Here is a 23,651-nt window from a genome sequence, read left to right on the forward strand (position 1 = left end):
AATGTTGTTCATTCACTTAGTGAAATTTCTTTTCTTTTTTTCCTTCTAAATTGTGATTTTTGACTTTCTAATTTTTAGCATAAGATTAGTTCTTTCTAATTTTTAGTTTTGATTTCATAAGATTAGTTCTTTCAAGTTCTTAGTTTTGATTTCATAAGTCTAGTTTAATGGTTGTAATAGGTTTTGCTTAAATATCTTCAATATGGTTGAAATAATTTTAGTTTAAAGCTTCATATTCTAAGTTCCTATGTTGACGACAAGACTTGGAGATTTAGAAGAGGAAGCCATGATAAGTTTATTCAAGTATTCATGCAAGCAAGTTCAATCCGGTTCAAGCACATCAATGTATCTCATTCTCTAAACCCTTAATCTCATTCTCTCTCTCTATCTTCTTCTTCTTCTCCCTCTATTTTTTTTTAATTTTTTTATATGGTTGTGGTATGTGGATGCACTTTTATTCCCTTATTTCTTTTTATGTGATTATGAAATGTGGCTGCGTTTTTGTTATTCCTTCCAATTTACGTTAGTTTGATAGGTTAGATGCTCATGTGTTAGGACACCAACTTAATCCCTTAATTTTGTTAGATGCTTATGAGTTAGGATGCATTAATTTTCATTAGTTTGATTAGTTTAATTTAACACTTTAATTTGGTTCACTTTGTACTACTTTTAAGTTAGTTAAATAGAGTGACATATTGTTCAACCCGTAACTACGATTGACCCGTATGCTTGCGATATTATTTTAACTCAAACACCTTGTTTCTAACTTTGGACAATATGTAAGAATATGGGTAAATATGTTATATCACATATAATGGAAGATGGTTGTTTCCAAGGTGCAAAGATAGGAGATGTGGCCAACGGTGGGGAAAGATAGGGTGCGGGAAGTGGTATGCTGGAAGATGGATGGTTTGTAGGCAGTTTTCCCAGCCTCCATCCCAGTAGGAACATTACTTTGTTGCTCCCCGGAAAAACTAGTTTCATGAAACTGCAGGAAGCTTTTGGGAGAGGTAGACGTCGTTGAGGGAAGGATTGCAGATGGGATTACTGAGTGGAGGCTGTGTGAAGGAGAGAGAGGTGGGGCAGCCGACGGTGGTGACGGAGAGGGTGCCTATATAGAGAATTTAAAAAAAAATTAATTTACAAAACTGCCTGTTCGAGTGTGGGTAAACAAAATAATGGTGAACCAAACTCGTTCTCTCCATAGTGGTGCAAAAGAAAACCCTATCCAAAATTAGGAACAGTTCCGATTTTTGGACAGTGGTGATACGTGAACCTTTATTATGCAATAAGGATAGTTTTACCAATGCATCTTTAACTTGAAATTCTCCACAATTATGGCAGAAAATTAGTAACACAGACACATGCACAGACACACACACACACACAGAGAGAGAGAGAGAGGTACTAATAGTTTTCTAAATTTCCATTGGTTGAGATACACTAGGGTCCTCATTGGCCTTCCAAGTAATAGATAATACAAACCCTTCAAAAAGAGAAATTTAAAAACCAAAATGCGGAAAAAAATTGCCGACAGCGCAGACATCATGTGCCCTGGGAAGATCTAAAATACTTGATACTACTTTGTAATACAAGCCCGGGAGTTATTTGAGCACATGGAAAGAAAACATTTCTCGAACACTAATGAGATTTGCCGAGTAACGCACCAGCCAAATTCAGTTCAAAGTATCTTCATTTCACTTGGCACTGGCCAGCTGGGTGCGGAGGAGCTTTGCAGCTTCAACCATGTGGCTGAGGGCAGGCTTGACCTCGGCATACTTGCGGGTCTTAAGCCCACAGTCTGGGTTAACCCATAGGATGTTGGTCTCAAGCACAGCAAGCATCTTGTTGATCCGGTCAGCAATCTCCTCAAGGGATGGGATTCTGGGGGAGTGGATGTCATATACGCCAGGTCCAATACCGGCACCATACTTAACTCCCTCACGGAAGACTGAGAGGAGCTTCTCATCTGATCGGGAGTTCTCAATTGTGATCACATCTGCATCCATGTCAATGATGGAGTGGATGATATCGTTGAAGTTGGAGTAGCACATGTGGGTATGGATCTATCGAAGACATGGAAAGAAAACAAAAAAAAAAATATTAGCTTTAACCAAATGGGTACACATAAAATTGATAAACCACCAAGCAGTGAAGATAAATTACCTGTGTGGTGTCTTGAACACCGCAGTTGGTGATCCTGAAGGAGTGAACTGCCCATTCCAAGTAGAAAGCCTGCTCAGACTTCCTAAGAGGTAAACCCTCTCTCAAAGCAGCCTCGTCAATCTGGATGATATTAATACCAGCCTTCTCAAGGTCTTCAACCTCATCTTTGATGGCCAAAGCAATCTGATAGCAGGTCTCAAATCTGAGAATAAACATGAAATATGTTAAAACTTGCCACTGAAACCCATACAAGTCAAGAAGAGAGCAAGTTAATTGGATCTTATGTTTTTACCTGGGTTGGTCGTTTCTGACAAAGGACCAGTTGAGAATGCAGACAGGGCCCGTGAGCATACCCTTCATTGGGCGTTTGGTCATGCTCTGAGCCATTGAGGACCAGAACACAGTCATGGCCTTGGGACGGCTGACATCACCATAGATGATAGGTGGCTTGACACATCGGGACCCATAAGATTGGACCCAACCATTGGCAGTGAAGGCAAAACCAGATAACTGCTCTCCAAAGTACTCAACCATATCGTTTCTCTACATTTGGTAGAAATGACAAACAATTAGAGCACCATTTCCATGTCCTCAACTAACTATAAGATTGCACCCAACCTTTGGCTGTGTTTTGTATGCATTCTGGGAAAAGATTCTAGTCTAGAACGCAGTCTAAATCCCGATTCTTCTCTATTTTCTTGTTTCACAATGCGCTCTAGACCCAAAATCTATTCCAAGAATGCATACCAAACAAAGCCTAAAAACATAAATAATGCCTAAAATGCTTCTCAGCATAGTATGTCGCTAATAACAAGCTCACCTCAGGCTCCCCATGGACCAAGACGTCAATGTCAAGCTCCTCCTGGAGCTTAACTACCTTGCTGATTTCCTCCTTGATGGCCTTAACGTATTCATCCTCAGAGACCCTGTAATGGGCAGAACATAAGAGGTGTAAAACAGTGAACAAAGTAAATTTTTAAATGGCAGCTAACGACATTTCTTATTATAGACCACTCACTTCTTAGCTTTGTACTCACGGCGAACCTTTCTAAGTTCCATGGTCTGTGGGAAAGACCCAATGGTTGTGGTGGGAAGGATTGGAAGGTTCAGCTTCTTCTGCTGAGCATCCAGTCTGGCACCCACATTTGTAGCACGGCGGTGATCAGAGCCCTTCAAGGCAGCAGCCTGTGCAAGGAAATATACCAGCACACATCAATGAGTACAAAAAAAGATTTCATTCAGAGCACTGTGATAGAAAGGATTAGAACTAAATTTATTAATGCACTTACAGCCTTTTGAACAGCGTCATTTGTCACCCTTGGGGAGGACTTTCTTGAAGCCAGAGCAGCAGCATTATCAGAGAAGAATGCCTGGAGATGGGTGTGACAATGCAGTGAGAAACTTGGATAATTTCTGTATGTTTATTTAAATTTGTATTTAAAGAGGTAGTAGGTTACATGGAAAGATGCTATTTAAGTCTCCTCCAATGTTCATAAACTCAATTAAATAAACTGACTCCAAGTTTAATCAATTTGGCTGGATTGTATTACATTCACTCTAGTGTCTAAGCTAAGAACAAATATCCATTTTGACAAGACAATCATACAAAAAATGAAACCCTTACAGCAATGGCTCCCATTTCCAAGATCAATCTTACAATTGACTCCTATATAGTGATTACAATGTGTAACTATTTGACTCCAACACTTCTGGAATATGGATGAAGAAAGAAGTTACCTCATCCTTCTGTCCAGCCAATGCCTGGGCCAAGGCATTCACTTCAACTACCTTCTGTGCAGCGAATGCAAGCCATGACTTGATTTCTTTGTCCAGCTTAGGCTCATTTACAAGGTCAACAGCAGTGTGGAGAAGTGAGCATGAAGTGGAGACGACAAGCTTGTCTGCGTACAAAAACACCAGGTAGCATAAATCAACTCTGACATATAATAAATTTGGGCAATAGATCACATACGGATTCAAGATTGATGACTACCTTTACCCACAATGCCCTCAAGGGTCTGCAAGGTACTGAGAGATTCAGCAAGATTATCAGCCCAAATGTTCCTTCCATCAATCACTCCAGCAAAGAGGTATTTGCCAGAAGGGAATTCACCCTTGATCAAATCAAGGGTCTTTGTTCCACGAACAAGGTCAAACCCAAAGCCAGTAACAGCCTTCAAAGAAGTGAGAGTTTTGTACGCATCAGCAGGAACATCAGCAAAGTAAGTCTCGATGAGAACATTCAGACCAGATAGAGATGATTCTAGCTCAGAGTAGGTCTTAGTGAATGCTTCCAATTTGTGAGATTCAAGATCCAACACAAGGGTGGGTTCATCAAACTGAATCCAGGAAGCACCAGCTGCCTTCAATTCAGTCACGACCTCCCTACACAAGATTCAATCATTAATACAACCACAATTGGAAGAACCTGCATGAGTGAAGAATCAAGCAATTCCATCTGTAGACAAGTTTCAAGTCCTTACTTGTAGACTGGAATAATCTTGTCAAGTAGGGAAAGAAGAGAGAAAGTTTTCTCGACACCCTTGGCTGGTTTTGATAGCAGCAAGTAGGAAACAGGACCAATGAGGACTGGAACAGTATCAACTCCAAGCTGCAGGAAGAAAATAGGGGCACATCGAAAATATTAATAAAAATAGCATCAGCAGAATGTGACAACTCTACAGTTCAATGGGTCCAACCTACAAAAAAATTCTGCCAATTTGTTCCTATTTTAAGAACTTATTAATGTATATCAAGCACATTTTGGCAAGGAAATAACAAGGTATTAAGGAAAATCTAGAACAAAGTTGTCATCGTCAGATTGGGTCCATTCCTTCATCTACACCCCCACCCTCCAAAAAATCATATTAGATGGCTCAAGTGTCATATATCTCTCCAACCGTTTCTCATGGGCAAGAGTTCATATCACACTAAGCAGAGAGAAAGGAAGACCTAATCATATGTATATCAACATCCACCCAGTGGTCAATCCCATAACAATAGAAAAAGGGAAGTTTACAGGAAGAGAGAGTGTATCAGATTCCCTACGGTACGTACTTTTCAAGACCTTTTTATTGATTGAATGAAGCATAGTGTTTATATTTTCTTTTTTTGACTCCTCATAATACTAAATGAGTTGCAGACCTGATGAGCAGTAAGCAAGAAATACTAGACCAATACATACCGCCTTGGCCTCTTTGTATTCATTAACAGCCTTGTGAGAAGCACAAGTGAATTTTGTGTCTGGTCCCAATTCAGGAACAATATAATGGCTGCAATGGAGAGAAGACACATTAAGATAGTTCAATAAATGATCAATGTAAAGTACAAACTCTTTTAAATGGTCAAGCTTTTAATGCAGAGGGAAGTAGTCACTTACTAGTTGGTGTCGAACCACTTGGTCATTTCCATAGCAGGAACAGAGGCATTCCCTCTGGCCATAGAGAAGTAGGTGCCAAACTCAATCTCACCACCAGTCCAACCATATCTAGGGGGAACAGCCCCAAGCATTGCGGTGGCGTCAAGCATCTGATCATAGTGCGAGAAGGTGTTGCTGGGGATGTACTTAATTCCAGCATCAGCCATCTGTTTCCAGATGGATGCCCTGAGATCAGAAGACACCTTCTGCAAATCATCTGCACTGCTCTTCCCATCCCAGAAAGATTCTAAAGCAAATTTAAGCTCTCTTTTCGGCCCCATGCGGGGATATCCAACAATGTGAGACGCCATTATACTGGATTATCAGATGCAGCCAAAACAGAGTGTTATCAGATTCTGATTTCAACAGGTACACAAAGTAAGGAACAAAAACTATAGATACAAAAGCAGAAAATTAACAAGACACTTTAAATTATTAAAAAGAAACAGTGACCAGAATCTCTAGGTGCAAAAGCAGAAAATCAAAAGGACAATTTAAATTATTAAAAAGAAACAGTAACCACATTAAACTAATGGCATTTAGACAAATATAAGAAAAAAAATTTTGAAGGAAAAGGGATTAAAGGTGGCGGATCAATTTGCAGATTTTCTAAAAAGATTCAAATCAGCGGAAATTTACCATAGAAACTCGCAGAAACAAAAGGAAGAACAGGATATGCACATGCACTTTGGTTAACTATCTGTAAATTTACTATAGAAACTCATAGAATGCAGATCTAAGTCGTTGAGTCAAGAAACTCTAATATCTGAAAATCGAAGAGAAACGTGAAACCTGATTGGGAAACACTATTACATCCATTCACTGAGACTACCAAAACTCGGTAAAAATTACCTAATACTAGATCCAGAGGAAAACACAGATCCAGTATCAGATCTAGGTAGTCCACTACTCTGAATTATTAAACTTGGGAATCGGATATTCAAAACAATTGAAGAGATCGGGAAAACACATCGGCCACGAATACGTAGAGAATTAGACAGCAATGGAGTAGAAATCCAAGGATCTGATTTTAGAAATGATTTCATGTTTTACCAATTATGTTCTCTAATAGCGACGAACTAATCACAAGAAAACACACAGAAGCAAACAGATCTATAGAGCAAAATCACAGACCTTGATCGAACTTAACCAGTAGAACTGCCTCAGATCACCAAAATTTAAAAAAAAAATGAACCACAAAACATAGATTGAGAGCGTAGATCGAGATCAGTTTGACCTTAAGAAGAACTACAAAAGAAACCCTAATAGAGAAAAAGAAAGACAACGCACGAAATGAGCGTACCTTTGCGGAGATTGACTGGTTCTACGCAAAGTAGTGGCTATGAAGAACAAGTGAAGCGAAGGGAGCGGGCGAAGGGAGAGACGTTTGTTGATGCTATATATAGCCAACCGTGGGGTGGTGGTAGATCTAAGGTAGTGCATTGAAGCCTGTCCTCTGTGACGTTATTCTCCTTTTTTTTTCCTTTTTCTTTTAATTTCCCTCTTTTTCCTTCCCGTAGTTACCAACTACTCTACCATGATTTCTTATTATTTTATTTGAGATATTTTTCGGCTGCCTACAATTGCTCCAAACCAAACCACAAGGGGTGTCAAAAAGGATCTTTATCCGAATTTTTATCCTCTCAATTTACGTGCACCTCAATTTTCACAATTCCATCTAATAGAAGGTGGAAATGATCATCTGACACGTGCCTGAATACATTGTCCGAGTAAGGTCCACCTCCCTTTAGTAGAGGAATTGAGGAAATTGACGAACAGGCAAATTGAGATGATAATTTTTCTGTCAAAAGTTGACATGTAATGGTATGCCTACCCTGAACACGATTGATTACTAAATGCACTGGTTTTGCATGTAGCCGATCCCAATCGATGCTATGTCGATATCATATCGATGATATGGTATGGACAAGAGATAAAATGGTCAAAAAACTTATTTTTAAGGAGATTTAGGGATAATTTTGTCTGATACAACCAATTTGTTTTGATACCATATTGGTATACCGTGCACTAGAACCATAGTAGTGACACAATGGTCGCCCAACTATGATCAATTGAATACTATAACTGATTGATAATCAATCATTTATAGCCCGATTAACAATTTTTTTTAGTTCAATTAGTCAATTAGTTTGTTCAAAGCTCGATTATAGCTGATTACTTTAAGTCTAATTATAAATCAGTAATCGATCAACTGAATAGAAACGTATCCATTCCCTAACCTAAAAGATCTGATTATCTAAACAAATGGAAACGATGAAAGACTCCTTAAATTGGAAGGGACTGATTAAATTTGATAGAAACCAACATGGCCTGATCGAGTTGACACTCCTTCATTAGATTTTCAATAGGGATGGATTGAATTAATCTAATCTAAAGACTAAAACAAGGGGTGTCAATTGATCGATTCAATTTTGGGTTCTTATCAGTTTTTTATCCGATTGGTTTTTCGTTTTGGGTTCAGATTGACATATATATGTACGTAAAATTAGGGATGTAAATGGATATTCGTAAATCCGTATTCGATCCGCGTTCGTATTAGTATAGGAGAATTCAAATTCGTCTAAAACTAATCGGATACGAATATGATAATCTCCTTATCCGATCGATTATTATCTGATTCGTTTAGCAGTCCAACGGTTATAAAATATCTAAAATATAACTCTGTGTTTGTCTATCCTTTTATGTTACCTTATTGAATTTTGTTATTTTATTTTTATAAATTAATAAGTTAAGATAATGTGATTTTTTTTCTAGATTTGCTATTGATTTATATATATTGTTTTATGCAATGTGATACACGTAATTACATATCTATTAAAAAATCAAAAGTAAAAAACGTAAGAGAATAAAAGACTAAGAAGAGTAGAAGAAAGGGTAGTTACTGAACTCTCAAGTCTCAATACTAACTGTCATCATAAAAACGGTAAATATGTCAATGGATAGTCGAAAAATCGTATTCGATCCGTATTCATATCCATTTAGGAGAACCTGTATTCAAAAAATACTATCCGAAAATCAATAGGATATTATTCGAATCCGCCCGAATATAATCAGATACGAATATGATAATGCTACTATCCGACCAAATTCAATGTGTTTACATCTCTACGTAAAATTATGAAAAATTTCTCTTTCAATGAATTTTGGGTGGATTATTGAGTTATATCGATTTGGTTTCGATTTGGTTTCAAGTGTTTGTCTCTAGGGGTTTTAGGTTCGTGGAGTTGGTGGCCGAAGTTGGTGGGTCCAATAGTGGTGCCGTGGTGCCGTGGTGCGACATCATTTCTCGCATCAAGACGTGAGATTACAGATATTTTATCCTTAGAAAAACTATTGGGATCACATTCATTGTGTAATGACGAAAATGCCCATTCACTATGACATTTTGACTTCTTACTCCTGGTTGTTGGGTGAGTAGGTGGAGTGGGCTCCATCAATTTGTCTTGTGAGTCAAGTCCTCTCTACGTATGTTGGGCAAAAGTAGGTTTCGTTAGACCGACACCTTTCTTTTATGTTTATTTTTTTTCTCTTTTATTCTTCGGTTTCTTATCTTACCTCGTATTACAAAAATTTTATAAAAAAAGATAAATTATATTTCACCCTCTGATTTTCAAATGAAACTCAGATCACTCTTGGTTTTTTAAATAAATAAAATCACCCCCTCTACGGTAATGGTGTTAATCTACTATTAGTTATTGGTGTGAAAGGACTATTTTATCCTTGTACTAAAACATTAGAATTAAATTTACAATACTTCCCTTCCTTCATCTTCAACATTGATCAAGGGTAGTTTAGGATTTTAAATTTATTTAATTGACTAACATCATTACTTAACAGCATAAAACTAACGGTAAGGATTAATTTATCATATTGGGGTCTAAACCAAAGGGTGATTGAGTTTTTTCAAAAACCAAGGGATGATCTGAGTTTCATTTAAAAATCAAAGGGTGATGTGTAATTTACCCAAAAGAAAAATCTTAACTTATGCGTGAGTTTATGATATTTCTTCATCCTTCCTTTTCAAAGCTGGCAATTGAACGAGTGTTAATCAGTGTCTTCGGTGGAGAGTTAAAAAGAGGAAAAAGTGCTGAGATTTTAATATGAACCTGGATTCTGAAATATTGGCACTTATTTTATAAATAAATGAAAAAAAAATATGAGAGGCAGCGTGGCCCTGCGCCCACTTACAGAGGGGTAGGAAATGATCTCCCCACCTTATGAAAGGCGAAAATCCTAACCCTATTGATGTGTTCTTGCATGATTCATGCTGTTTTTTAGGGAATCCTCTTCCTTTTAAATTCTTAATCAATGAAACATGAAACTTGATTAAGAACCCATTACAGCATCTTAGATGCATTGGCTTTTGGATCTACCAACAATTTTAAAACACATTCTCTTTAATTGTTAAGTGCTTAAGAGAAGAAAAACCTCTAATTACAATGAAAGAGATATAGAGTATCAATAGAATGATCTCTATATATTGTTTTTTGTTGGATATTTATGTAAATGAGTAGGACCACTGAGTTGGTTACGTAGTCCAGTAAGAGCATCTTTCTATTAGTCCACGTGTCTCAGTGGTTCTTGTTTATTGTATATGTCATACAGTATTATACTATATATTCTCCAATCTTAGTTAATAAAGTTGAGAAGAGATTCAGAGTTTCTACATTGTATCAGAGCCAACTTTCCTGCGAGTTACTAATTTTTCTTCTTTCCTGCGTGTTCCATGTCCTCTGTTATTTCTAGAATTCACTCTACTGCTCCTTCCATTGCCTCCATGGCTTAACCTGTCTCACTCAATGTTTCTCCTTCTCTTCCTCTGAAACTCACTGCAACGAATTACCTTCTCTGGCAAGCATAGTTCATTCCCCTTCTGCATGGTCATAAACTTCTAGGTTATGTTGATGGCACCTTCGGTAAGCTATGCGGCCCAATTTATGCATGCTTCGATCGATGTTCATTGAGCTGTCATCAAACGGATTCTACGTTATTTACACGGTACCACATGTTATGGTTTGTTCTTTGGTCAGCAAAATACTACTGTTCTCACGGCTTTTTCAGATGTTGATTGGGCGGGCTGCCCCGATGATTGGCGCTCCACCATGGGGTACTCCATCTTTTTTTGGTTCTCATCTTGTGTCTTGGTGTTCACATAAACAGCGGACTGTTTCCCGCTCCTCCATGGAGGCCGAATCTCATGTTGTCGCTACCACAACAACTGAGCTTGTATGGATACGCTCTTTAGTGGGTGAACTTGGTGTGTTTCTTCCTCATCCACCAACGATATGGTGTGATAATGTTGGCACCACTTACCTGACGGCGAATCCTATTTTTTCACTCTCGCACCAAGCATCTCGAGAGACTTTCATTATGTTCGTGAGTTGGTCGCTTCCAAGCGTCTTATTATTTGCTTTTTATCTCTACTATGGATCAGGTGACTGATGTATTGACTAAGAGTTTGCCACATTCACATTTTTTACCAACTTCAAGCCAAGCTTGTGGTCATGGACCCGCTGTGCTTGAGGGGGCGTGTAAAGAAGTAGGACCACTCAATTGATTACATAGTGCAGTAGGAGCATCTTTCTGTAGTCCATGTGTCTCAGTGGTTCTTGTTTATTGTACATGTCATAGAGTATTGTACTAAATATTCTCCAACCTCAGTTAATAAAGTTGAGAAGAGATTCAGAGTTTCATCAATTTAGACGTTTGATGTGTATCCATCAAATCTAATCTAATAGGATTAGATTAATTAATTATAATATTAATATGTGATTGTTATAATTGTTTTTTTATGTGTAATTGTCTATCCTTACTGTTTTGAGGAACTCAAAGATGTGGTCAAGTGTATCTTCACTAAAAACATCTACTTCTTTGTATGGCATCCAACAATAATTTAGAAATAAATAAACAATGTCTCTCTTAGACCACAGTCGCCAAAAGGTCTATGGAGGTAGCGACAACAGATATTTGATCACCCAATGCTACCTTTTACTCTCTTTCTCTCTTGAGGCACGTCATGTGATGCACCAGCTCTACTCCCCTCTCCAACTTGAGATGTGGACATTGGGACTTGGGTGTTTAACCCTTCATTGCTACTTGTGTCACCAATCTCCATGTGACCTATTTGGTGGATGTATGACGCAAATTCTTCAGAAGTCATTCCATTATCTTTTGTTTGGCGTAAGGGATCTCTATTCGAATGAGAAAATTCTCCTGTGGCATGATCTTCACCCACAACTTCTTTAAGTTGTTTGAATAGATGCCAAGACATGTTTCTCAACTTCATAAATTCTCTTACTTTCTATAACAAATGTAATTGTTATATTAATCTCAATGAGCCGAAAAATTAAATCAATACTTATGCAATTAATAATTAAAACCCATACTTTGGCAGCAAAAGGATACCATATTTGGTCTTCTACCTTCAATTTCTTCTCCATATGGTCAAAACTAAACCCACTTTGCTCTATACAAATAAGCAGATTTCTGAAGGTTTTCTTAATTGTCCTAAAGCGATTGATGACATTGTCTTTTGTTACTTCTTTACTATGTTGTGGATGCCTTAAATTCACCTCTTTGGCAGCAAGAATATAAGCTAACTCTTTAAAAGCATTTCCTACTTTTCTCCCTTCTCATACTTGGACTTGGAGGCATCGTATCATTGTTACATGGGGAAATATCATCTCCCTCGCCTCTAAGTATCGATAATATCAAACCCAACTGTTAAAAATCTGAGATAAAAAAGGAGAGAACGGTGAGGCTGACTGAGTCAAATGAGAACGCTCTATCCTTAAGACAGTATTTGCACCCATACTACTACACTGGGTTACAGCAAATCTATCTCCCAAGATAAAACAGGCCTGGACTTGATTATTGTTTTGCAGAGACTGTAATCACCTTGAAACTATAAGAATTGTTATTTCTGAATGACAGAACTCAGGTTATTTATGGGCTTGGACCTGGCTGTTTGTATGGGTCACAACCACTGGGCTCAACGTTGTTCCAAGGGTTGCACCCCCCTTTGACTAGTCACCGATCCAACGGTCAGATCCTAAGCACCCCTTTGATCAAACACCGATCCAATGGTTGGGACCTAACCATTGCACTGGTCCACAAACCTATGACCCAGAAAAGATTAAGGCGCCTCATTGTAACCAAGTGCAAAGTGCGCCATCAAAGCGTCACATTGCACCTCACGTACGTGTACACGCTCGGACGATCACCACCCTCGCAAGTGCACCATATAATCTGTTCTAAACATAACAGTTGATAAAAGACCATTATCGCATATAAACCAAAAGAAAACTTTCTCCATAACCGATGTCCCACATAATTATTTAAAATTTTCAATAATTTTTTTTAATTTTTAAAATAATTGAGTCTCAGCCTATAACCTCTCGGTATCTTTAAACCATACTTGCATAAAGGTGTCTTTCGACTTGAACTTTCATGTTGTCAGAATACATCATTACTTATCAAAATCAAAGTAGCCATAGCCTTGAACTTAGAATTTTATAGCAACAAATCTAATATATGAGACATATGATGTACTTGAACATAGTTTCAATAATACCCGCACATTTATGATTTTGTGCTTTCATCTTAGGTTTTCATAAGCGCCTTATAGACAAGCTTTGAATCTCATAGAAGCAGTCCCACTTCCTGCACTTATATAGGTGAATCTAATAAAATACAAATTTATGACTTGCATTTTCTATAGGACAAAGGATTGATCCTACCTTCTATTAGTTTCTCCATACAAATATGCACTACCTTGAGATGACAAAAAATTCTATCTCTACTAGTTAAGTGCATAACCGGTTATTACTACAAATATTTTTTCGTTGAACTAGTTAACTAGCGAATGGTCTAGTGTCTAGTTGGTTTTCACTTTTACAGGTTACCTCTCATTTAAAAACTTTAAACTCATCTCCCTAGAAGTCTTCCATACCACATCCTTACTTAGGCCCTTTTGTAAAGGGATCAGCCAATTTTTCTTTGACTTTATATAACTAATAGTCACAACTCTTTTGACGAGTTGTTCTCTTACATAGCCATATCTTAAACTGATATGCCTTGACTTTCCATTGTAAACTTTATTAAAAACTTGCGATAATATTGTTTCATTATCACAAGATATTGATATTGTAAACATTGGCTTAGGTCATAGAAGAATCTCTGTTAATAGGTCCCTAAGCCATTCTGCTTCCTTAATTGCTATTGCTAAAGCAATAAATTTAGATTCCATAGTTAAATATGAAACCAAAGTTTGTTTCTTGGATTTCCAAGCAATTGATCCTCCACCCAAGGTAAATATCCAACCACTTGTGGACTTTGATTCATTTGCATCTGTGTATCCTTCTAGTATTGCGAAAAAATTCTTATAACTTAATGCATAATTCATTATGTCTTTTAAGTATTTAAGTACTCTAGAAACTGAATTTCATTAAATTTGTTCAGGGTTATGAGTAAACCTACTCAAAACACTAACTGTAAAAACTATATCAGGACAAGTGTACTGTATGATATACATTAAGTTACCAATGATACTAGAGTATTCCAATCGAGATACAGATTTTCCTTCATTAGAAGACAATTGGACAGAATGATCATATGGGATAGCAACTGGTTTACAATCCTCATGGTTGAATTTCTTTAATATTTTTTTTTATATAATGAGACTGTGTTAAAGACATAGAATCAGAGGATCTAACAATTTTGATTCCCAAAATTACGTTTGTTTCACCCATATCTTTCATATCAAAACATGAAGATAAGAAAACCTTTGTCTCCAATACAATGCTTGAATTAGTATCTGTAGGAACCATGGATTCCGAAAAATCCAAATTCCCCCGACAAGGGGTTGGTTCTCGACGATGCGAACAGGATCTCGCTGGTGAAACTTAAACCAAGATCCTCGATCCCTCCTTAGAGGGCAAATGGGTCAATAGGAAGCCGCCACCTAGAAAGGATCTAAGACCCATAAATATTCCCCACTAGGGAAAGACTAATGACTCAATGGATAAGGTTGTGGTCTACCCAAATCATTGGGTAAGTGTCAGGTTACGGACTGGGAAGGTGTTAGGCACCCAGTCCGCCCGACTGAAGCCGGTCATCATTTGCTTTGACCATTGTTGCTCACTAATACAATCCTAGTTTCAAGGCACTTGTCCTATACTAGGTCTCTAAGCATAATACTTGCAATCCCATACCAAATTTCTATGTTATTCTATCCTACGGTGTAAAAATAATCAAATCGACATAACAAACAATTAAACTGATAAAACAAGGTAAATATATACAATCTAATCACATTAGCACATGCAATATATAGCTAAATTACTCTAATTTGGCTAGACATGGCATGCATGGAATTCACACAATTAAAACACACGCAAATCTTATCCTAATCATGTCACGTAAGCGACAAAAGAATTACTAAACATCCGCGAGCTAGATGACGGGCTAGCCCAACTCCCGTCTCAAAGAGCGTACATCCACGTCCCCCAAGATCTCAACGTATAGCGTTTCCACTTAGGCCACTAGATGGGCATTCTCACTCCTTCTCACACGTTCCAATTCTAAGGCCGACCAAAAGGCATCGAGTGATACAACCCCGAGATCCCACTGTAGACGGTAACATGCACTCAAACCCAAGTGTGGGTTATAGCCTCTCCACTCACGGCCCAATCTTGGCTGATTGGCCGATGCCCAAACTAAAGCCAAAGCCAAAGCCAAATGGCCCCAAACAAAATGGGCCCAAATTGGAAATACAGCCCATACCCAAAATCCCAACTAAATCAAATTCAAGTCTCATAATTTCAAGCCCAAGCCCAATTTATAACACACGGGCCATTGCCCAAAAATCCATGCCCATTTCTAACGGGCCGGTTCAAATCTGAAATTAATCTTTAATAGATGGGCATCAAAATGGACCCAAATTTAGCCAAAATCAAGACATGCCAATTTTGGAATCTGAAACTCACATTTTCTAACCCAATTAAAAACCGAATTGGTTTAGCCCAAAGGCCCATATCAAGCAATACCCAACCCTGATTCAAATATCAAAAACTAATGGCAGAATTTCCAAGACTTTCACACCCAAGGTTCATGCTATTTCGCTTGTACCGAAAACACAAAAATAATCAAAAACAAAGAGTAGGGGATCCGACATCAAACATTGCAAAGAAATGATATGGAACCATAGCATTCAGAATGGGCAGAATGGTAGAGGGATCGGGACATGGCGACATCTTACATTCAATCAAACAATAATCACAATATGCACTTGACATGAATAGACAAAATAGCAGAGATTGGAGCAAAACAGCATATATGAATTAAAATGAAATAAAGCAAAATGAATATGGGCAGAATTTCACCTGAGGGGTCTTCTTGGAGCTCCTAATGCAATCAGCAGCTTGTGATGGTCACGAACCAGAGAGGGCAGGGATTATTACAAGTTGGGGAAATAAAATGGGGGAAGGGAGTTATTTACAAATCTCTCAAAGAGAAACAAACATGACAAACAAAATGAACGAAATGAAATGAAAAGAAGAAAGCAGCATGAATCACCACAGCAACAGTAACTCCTTTCACCCCATGGACGTTGCAGACCAGGCTCACCGAGCTTATTTGGTGCTGTAGTTCATTGTCATCGCATCAGCATCACTGCCACTCTCGAAGATGGGTTTCAGAAAATGGGAAGATAGAATTGGTGCAAAGTGCAGAAAACAGAGACCGTAAGAGGACTAAAATGGAATCGGTGGTGATGGGAAAATCAGATATGGATTGTCTGATTTAAAAGAAACTAAACAGGATGATAAGAAAAATAGAAGAAGGTAGTAGGTCGGTTGAGATGGAGAGTAGAGGTAATTTTGGAAGAAAATCAAAATAAGGGAGGAAGATCCGGATGAACCTTTTGAAATCAAAATGAAGAATGGGAGATGGAGATGGGATGGTGGGGGTATTTTGGATTTTAAAAACAACAAATCAAAATAAAAGAACAATGGCTCGGTGGATTCCAGAAATAAAAGAAGAGATAAAATTAATGAAGAGAAATCAAGAAATAGGACAAGAAGCAGAGAGAATCCACGGTGCTGCCGCCACCGGTGGGTCTTTCTTCCCTGACTCAGAGGAGTTCTCGGCTAGCTATCTCAGTTCCAGACTCCATTTTCGTTTTCTTCAATCCTCTCTCTAGTCTCTCATTCTGTCTTCTCTTTCTTTCTCTCTGCAACGCTCCTTCTTTTTCCTTTCTGCCACGCTCCTTTTCTCTCTGTTTTCACTCTCTTTATCTTCTTTTCTGTGTTTTCTCTCCTTCCCCTTATAACTCTCTCTTTTTTTTTTTATTTCTCACTCTCTCTGGTTTTACTCCTCAGCATGACGAAGAGCCCTCTCACTTTTCTTTTTTCCTTCCTTCCTTCCCCTCTGTCTCTCCTTTTCTCTCACTGCTCTTTCTCTCTCCTCAGCATGACGAAGAGCCCTCTCACTTTTCTTTTTTCCTTCCCTCCCCTCTCTTTTTTTCGTTCTTTCCTTTTTTAGCAATCCTCCCTCCGTTTTTTCTCTCCTCTCTCTCTCTCCTCCCCTTGGACAATGACGGCTGCTTGATGACTCATCCTTCTTTTCTTTTTTAAAGCCCTCCCCACCCCCACCCCCTTTTAGGGTTTAGGATTTTACTGTTTTACCAATTCCTTCTTAAGGTTTGAACATGTTTTCCCATTTTACCCTCTCACTTTTAGATTTACGTATCTTTTTTAAGGAGTATTCTTTCCCATTTTACCCTTTTCCTCTTTAGGGTTTTAGACATTTTTCCTATTTTACCCTCTCAAACAATATCTCATTCTTTTTTAATCCTCCCCCATCCTCTTTAGGGTTTAGAAATTTACTGTTTTACCCATTCCCTTTTTAGATTTATTTCTTCTTTTGTTTTCCTTTTTTTTACCTTCCCCTTTAGGATTTTATTCTTTCTCTTTATTTTTACTTTTTTGCGTGTCTGAGACAGAGATTGTCAGTACTCCGTGTGTCATCATCGCCAGGGAGGGTGACAAAAATCAGGTGTCTACAGTATCAAAGATTAACATATCATCAGCATATAAATATATTAAAACACTATGTCCATTTTTGAATTTAGAAGAAACACACTTATTATATTCATTTATTCTAAATCTATTTGCTACAACCTTTTAGTCAAATTTATTATGCCAATGCTTAGGGGCTTGTTTTAGACCATATAAAAATTTTTCTAGTTTATAAATTTTATTTTGTTGGTCTTTCAAAACAAATCCTTCAAATTGTTGTATGTAAACTTTTTCTAAATTTTCATTTAGAAAAGCAGTTTTAACATCTATTTGGTGTATAACAAGTTTATTAATTGATTAAGTATATGACAAGCAATCATTAATGCTTCTCTCCATAAATTCTTAGATAAGTCAGAAGTAAGTAAAAGGGTTATTCACCATTTCTGTTAGAGTCCTATTTTTCCTTTCTGTTATTCCATTTTGTTGATGATTATAGGGTGTCGTTGTTTGATGGATAATTCTATAAACTTCACAAAAATCATCAATAGAGAAGTATTCCCTTCCTCTATAAGTTCATAAGATTTTAATTTTACGATTTAACTGATTTTTCACTTCAGCTTTGTAGTTTTTGAATTTATCTAAAGCCTCAAATTTAGTCCTTAATAAGTATACATATATATATTTTGAACAATCATCTATACAAGTGATGAAATATCTTTTACCACCTCTAGTTAGAATACCTTCTAACTCACACAAGTCAGAATGTACTAATTCTAAGAGTTGAGTATTCATTTTTACTTTCTTAAAAGATTTCCTAGCAATTTTAGACTTGATGCATACAGAACATTTGTCTGGACTAAAAAAAATGCATTCCGGTATTAATTCTAATTTAACCATATTTCTCTTGCACTTATAAATAACATGCCCAAGTCTAGAATGCCAAGTATCAAAAGTAGGAACAATGTAAGCAAAAGATGAATTTTCATTAATCATATTAAACTTATACATGACATTCGATGCATAACCTTTCCCAACATAAATTCCCCCTTTTGACACTATGATGTTCCCTGACTCAAACAGGGTTTTAAATCTATGTTTGTTAAGCAAGCTTACAGACATTAGATTCTTCCTAATATCAGGAGCATGAAGCACATCATTCAAAGTAAGCTTCATTCCGGATGTGAGATTACTGGCATTTTCCTATGACCTTAACAATTGAAGAATTTTCCATAAAGAGATCTTGTCCATTTGCTATAGGTTCATAAACCTTGAACAAGTTTTTGTTCTTGGCAATGTATTTGATTGCACCGGAATCGATCCACCATTCATCACCATCACTAACTATATATACTTTAGATATTATAGCAGCCCAATCATCATTGTCAACCATATTAGTTTGGTTCTTTTGTTGCTTCTCCTTGAGATAAACTGTACACTCTGTTTCTTGAAATGATTGACTTTTTCGTATTTTCAGCGTGCCGCTTAGGGTTAGTAATACTAGCCTTCTTTTTATCCGAAATAGATCCTTTTCGATCATACTTTCTCTTTTGCCCTTAGAAGATCATTTTCTATAAATGAGCCTTTGGAGATTTTTGTTCCAATTTAAGTTTGTCCAATTTACGAGAATTCTCTTCAACTTCGATATACTTGATCAACTCTTGCATACTCATTGCATCCTTTTTTTGTTTCAACTCTTTTCGATAATCTTTCCAAGCAAGAGGTAATTTAGAAATAATAGAAGATACTTGGAAAGGTGCGTCAAGCGAATGACCCTCAAAGATGATTTGATTCATGAGACCTTGCAACTCATAAGTTTGTGAAATAATGGACTTATCTCCTACCATTCTGTAATCAAATAACTTACTCACAAGAAACTTCGTGTTACTAGCATCTTCAATTTTGTACTTCTCGTTGAGATTCTTTCATAGTTCATCTGATGTGCTCTCTACAAATTTGGTCTCGTACACATCATACAATGAGTTCGACAGTCCATTGAGAATGTAACATTTGCACATGCAATCGTCTTGTTCCCACTTCTGGCGTTGCTTGATTTGTACCAGTGTTTCTCCACTTGAAGTTCTCCATCGGTGTTTGTCAATATACTGGATTTTCTTCATGTAAAACATGAGCAATGTTCAAAGCACTGAGGAAGAAATACATCTTCCCTTTCCAAAGCTTGAAGAACGAACCATCAAACTTGTCCAGTTTGGTGATCTCATTCCTAGGTATCTTCATTATTGTTGTCTCCTCCATTGATCAAATATTGTCTTAGGATTGTTAAAAATCTGAAATAAAAAAGGAGAGAAGGGTGAGGCTACCTGAGTTGAACTATAATACTCTGTCCTTTAGACAGTATTTGCACCCTTACTACTGCACTGGGTTACAGCAAATCTATCTCCCAAGATAAAACAGGCCTGGACTTGATTACTGTTTTGCAGAGACAGTAATCACCTTGAAACTATAAGAATTATTATGTCTGAATGACAGAACTCGTGGGCTATTTATGAGCTTGGACTTGGCTGTTCGTATGGGTCAAACCACTGGGCTCAATATTGTTCCAAGAGTTGCACCCCCTTTGACCAGTCACCGATCCAACAGTCGGATCCTAAGAACCCCTTTAATCAGACATTGATCCAATGGTTGGAACCTAACCATTGCACTGGTCCATAGATTTGCGACCTAGAAAAGATTAAGGTGCCTCATTGCGACCCAGTATAAAGTGCATCATCAAAGCGCCACATTGCGTCTCACACACTCGTACGCGTTCGGACGATCACCGTCCTCACAAGTACACTGTAGAGTCTTTTCTAAACATAACATGTGATAAAAGACCATTATCACATATAAGCCAAAAGAAAACTTTATCCATAACCGATGTTGGACTAAAAGTCCCACATAATTATTTGAAAATCCCAACACCTATCCCCAAGTTTTGAATAATGATAATGCCCTCCCTACTTTTGAAAGATTCTATCAACCATACCCTAATCATTAAAAAATGCCATTAAGTGATGACGTGGACATTTACAAATTTTCTAAAAACCCCATATTACCCTTAATATAATTTTATTCCAATTTTTCCCTCTTCAACTACAAACCCCTTTTTCATCTTCTTCCCCTAAAAACCCCTCTGCAAGATGGTCTTCTTCCAAATTCCAGATTCTATACCTCTTCCTCTCTAATTTACATTGTTACACAGGTGGATCCTTTGCATACCTCAAGGTGGAGCTAGGTGACTTCATACCTCAAGGTTTTGGATGTAGAAGAGAAGAAAAAAAAAAAGTTAGAAAATCAGAAGAAGAAGAAATGGAGAAGATGAAAGGGTTCGGTCAATGGGTTTTGGAAAGTGGAAAGGTCAAAGTGATGCTGGAATTTTTGGTTAATGGAGATGGAGATGGGAAGAAGAAATAGAGAGGAAGAGGTATGGAATCTGGAATCTGGAAGAGGAAGAAGAACGTCTCACAACTCATGGAGATGGGAGATGCAGGTGCAGGTGCAGACCACTTGGCCTAATAAATCAAATGGTTCATTTGGCCTCATAAATCAAATGGGTTCTGATATAAGAACCTCTTCTAATAATGGCTTAACAACCTCTATATAAAATATATAAGAAGTCTTGGTTTTCAATAGCAACAACTATCATGAAATGGTGAATGGAATCCACAGATTATTAGAAACCCAATTTGAGTTTGAAATTGAAAATACCAATCCTGAATCAGTAAACAGGAACTGGGTCAGATTAATTAAAAACCAAATCAATTGTTTGGGTTAAAAGTAAAAATACCAAACACTAGCACAATCTAAGCTTGTCATCTTGATCTGTTCAAATTAGATTACATTCTTGTTGATGAGTTAATAAGCACAAAATTGGTAGCTTAAAGGACTATTCAATCAAATATAGTTATTGCGAAATAAAATAGGAGAAAGGAAAAGGTCAAAGGGCATTAGATCAAGTTGATTATTATACACACAGACGTGCCCAAGTTCTAACCTAAGAAAATTAACTATTGAAGTTGGAGAATCTTAGTTTTAAAACTATAGAGGAGATGGGAGATGCAGGTGCAAGTGAAGAAGAACCTCTCATGGTGGGATCTCATCTAGTTTGGCATTGGTGCCGTCATCGGTGTCGGAATCTTTGTTCTCACCGGTCTCCAAGAGAAATCTGAAGTCGGGCCTGCCATTGTTCTCTCTTATGTGGTCTTTGGAATCTCTGTCGTGCTCTTTATATTCTACTAAATAGAGTTTGCAGTTGAAATTCCTGTTAAACTATCAGTTTTATATCGATCTGCTTGCCTATGGTGGTTTTAATCGATGGGTTTTGAATGTAGAAGAAAAGAAAGAGAAAAAAAAAAAGAAGTTAGAAAACTAGAAGAAGAAGGGTAATATCATCTTTTGAACTAATGTTTTAACACCGTTAGCTACTTAGGGTACTGATACATCCAATATTCACCGGGCCAATCAACGGCCGCCACGTGTCACAGGGCGACCCGCTCCAGAACCAAGGGGAACGAACCGGGGTCCCAGAACCCGGGTGCGGCCAGCACCCAGGCGTGGCCTCACCCAGGCGCGGCCTCACCCAGGCGCGACCACCACTCGGGCACGGCCTCACCTAGGCGGGGCCACACCCTGGCGGCCTCTCACCCAGGCGCGGCCCCACCCAGGCGGGGCCACACACCCAGGCGCGGCCTCACCCAGGCGCGGCCTGCACCCAGGCACAGCATCGTGGGCACAGACGTGAGGTGGGGGCTACTCACCTATGACCCGATCGTATCGCTACAGACTCATGTCACCACCAGGACTCTAGGCCACCGCTAAGAAGTCACGTCACCCAGACGGATTCAAGCACCAATGACGTTATCACCACACGCGGGTATCTATCCACCAAGGATCTTGATACCACTAGGACACTCCCTCCCGCGGGGAGATGGTCAATCAGGATAGAGCCCTATTACCCAGGGCCTCTATCCACCCAATAGCACAATCACCATCAAACTGGGACTCTCCACACCGCCATACACTACTATAAAAGGCAAGGTGCACAACCCCATCAGGGGACATCTAAACTCATACTGAATAATCACTATTCATCTATTTGCGTCAGGAGATCTAACTTTGGCTTCGGAGAGCCCTAGGCCGGAACCACACCGGTTCTCTCTGTTGACCCCTTGGTGCACTTGCAGGTGACGGCACTTACAGGACCGCTCGACGATTTCTTGACGCAACAGATTGGCGCCGTCTGTGGGAACAACGCTAGCCATTACAGCTACTAGCTCTCTTCCATATTCATTCAATGGCACGAAGGAAGACTACCACCACCAACAACGGAGCAAGGAATGGATCACCACCCCAGAGTGCTCTCACTGCAGAGTCAATGACCAGGACCATGTCCCTCTGGAGGAAGAGATCCCCCTTAATGACCAGTTCGTGGTCGACGAGCCCAACAATGATGAGGCAGACGATGTGGTGGTGGAGGTGATACCTGACCCCAATGCTCCAGCCACTGTGGGTCAGATCAACGACCTGCAACGACAGATCCTCGATGAACAACGACTCTTTCGAGAATACTTGACGCAGCGTGCGACGTCTCAACGTCGAAGGACTTCACCATCAGCAAGGGTGTAGTTCGTACCTCGACAAGAGCCGAACCCTAGGAGATCATCTCCCAGGGGCGTGAGATCAGAGAGACTTGCGCAACGGGCAACCCCCACTCCGCAGCGGGGGGAGCCTTCCCAGCATCCTAGGAGAACAAGAGACCTCTCGCCACGATCAGAACGTGGGAGGACGCCAACACCCAGGGCGAGGGTGTCTAGCCCGCAGAGATCGGTCTGGAGGTCTGTGTTCGACGGACGACTTGAAGAAGGTCACATACCACGACGAAGCTGGACCTACAGAGAAGAAAGCCCCTCACCTTCACGATAGGGTTCATCACGGCATGACCATTCACCATCCCGCCAACAGTCAAGGCGGGAGGGGAAATCCAGGAGAGAGCGTGAACGTGGTCGCAGCGAACGTTTGGCCATGCGTGAGGG

The 23,651-nt window shown here is 38.8% G+C and overlaps 1 protein-coding gene across 2 annotated transcripts; it reads right to left on the reverse strand.

The window, feature by feature from the left end:
* Positions 1-1,406: 1,406 nt before the first annotated feature.
* LOC122649760 (5-methyltetrahydropteroyltriglutamate--homocysteine methyltransferase-like) lies at positions 1,407-22,925 on the reverse strand. 2 transcript variants are annotated; one of them, XM_043843001.1, is made up of 14 exons: positions 22,920-22,925; positions 16,184-16,194; positions 6,888-6,902; positions 5,546-5,899; positions 5,351-5,438; positions 4,650-4,777; positions 4,160-4,551; positions 3,904-4,067; positions 3,456-3,536; positions 3,185-3,351; positions 2,987-3,092; positions 2,459-2,709; positions 2,167-2,368; positions 1,407-2,066 (listed from the first exon to the last, which is right to left on the reverse strand). In XM_043843001.1, the coding sequence occupies exons 4-14, from the start codon at positions 5,893-5,895 to the stop codon at positions 1,698-1,700; spliced, it is 2,298 nt and encodes a 765-aa protein (XP_043698936.1). In that variant the 5' UTR covers positions 5,896-5,899; positions 6,888-6,902; positions 16,184-16,194; positions 22,920-22,925; the 3' UTR covers positions 1,407-1,697. The 2 variants fall into 2 exon arrangements, with proteins under 2 accessions (XP_043698936.1, XP_043698935.1); XM_043843000.1 differs by lacking the exons at positions 16,184-16,194; positions 22,920-22,925 and having other exon boundaries at positions 6,888-7,042.
* Positions 22,926-23,651: the final 726 nt, after the last annotated feature.

The sequence above is a fragment of the Telopea speciosissima genome, chromosome 2, assembly GCF_018873765.1.
Source record: "Telopea speciosissima isolate NSW1024214 ecotype Mountain lineage chromosome 2, Tspe_v1, whole genome shotgun sequence".
Classification (NCBI taxonomy): Eukaryota; Viridiplantae; Streptophyta; class Magnoliopsida; order Proteales; family Proteaceae; genus Telopea; species Telopea speciosissima.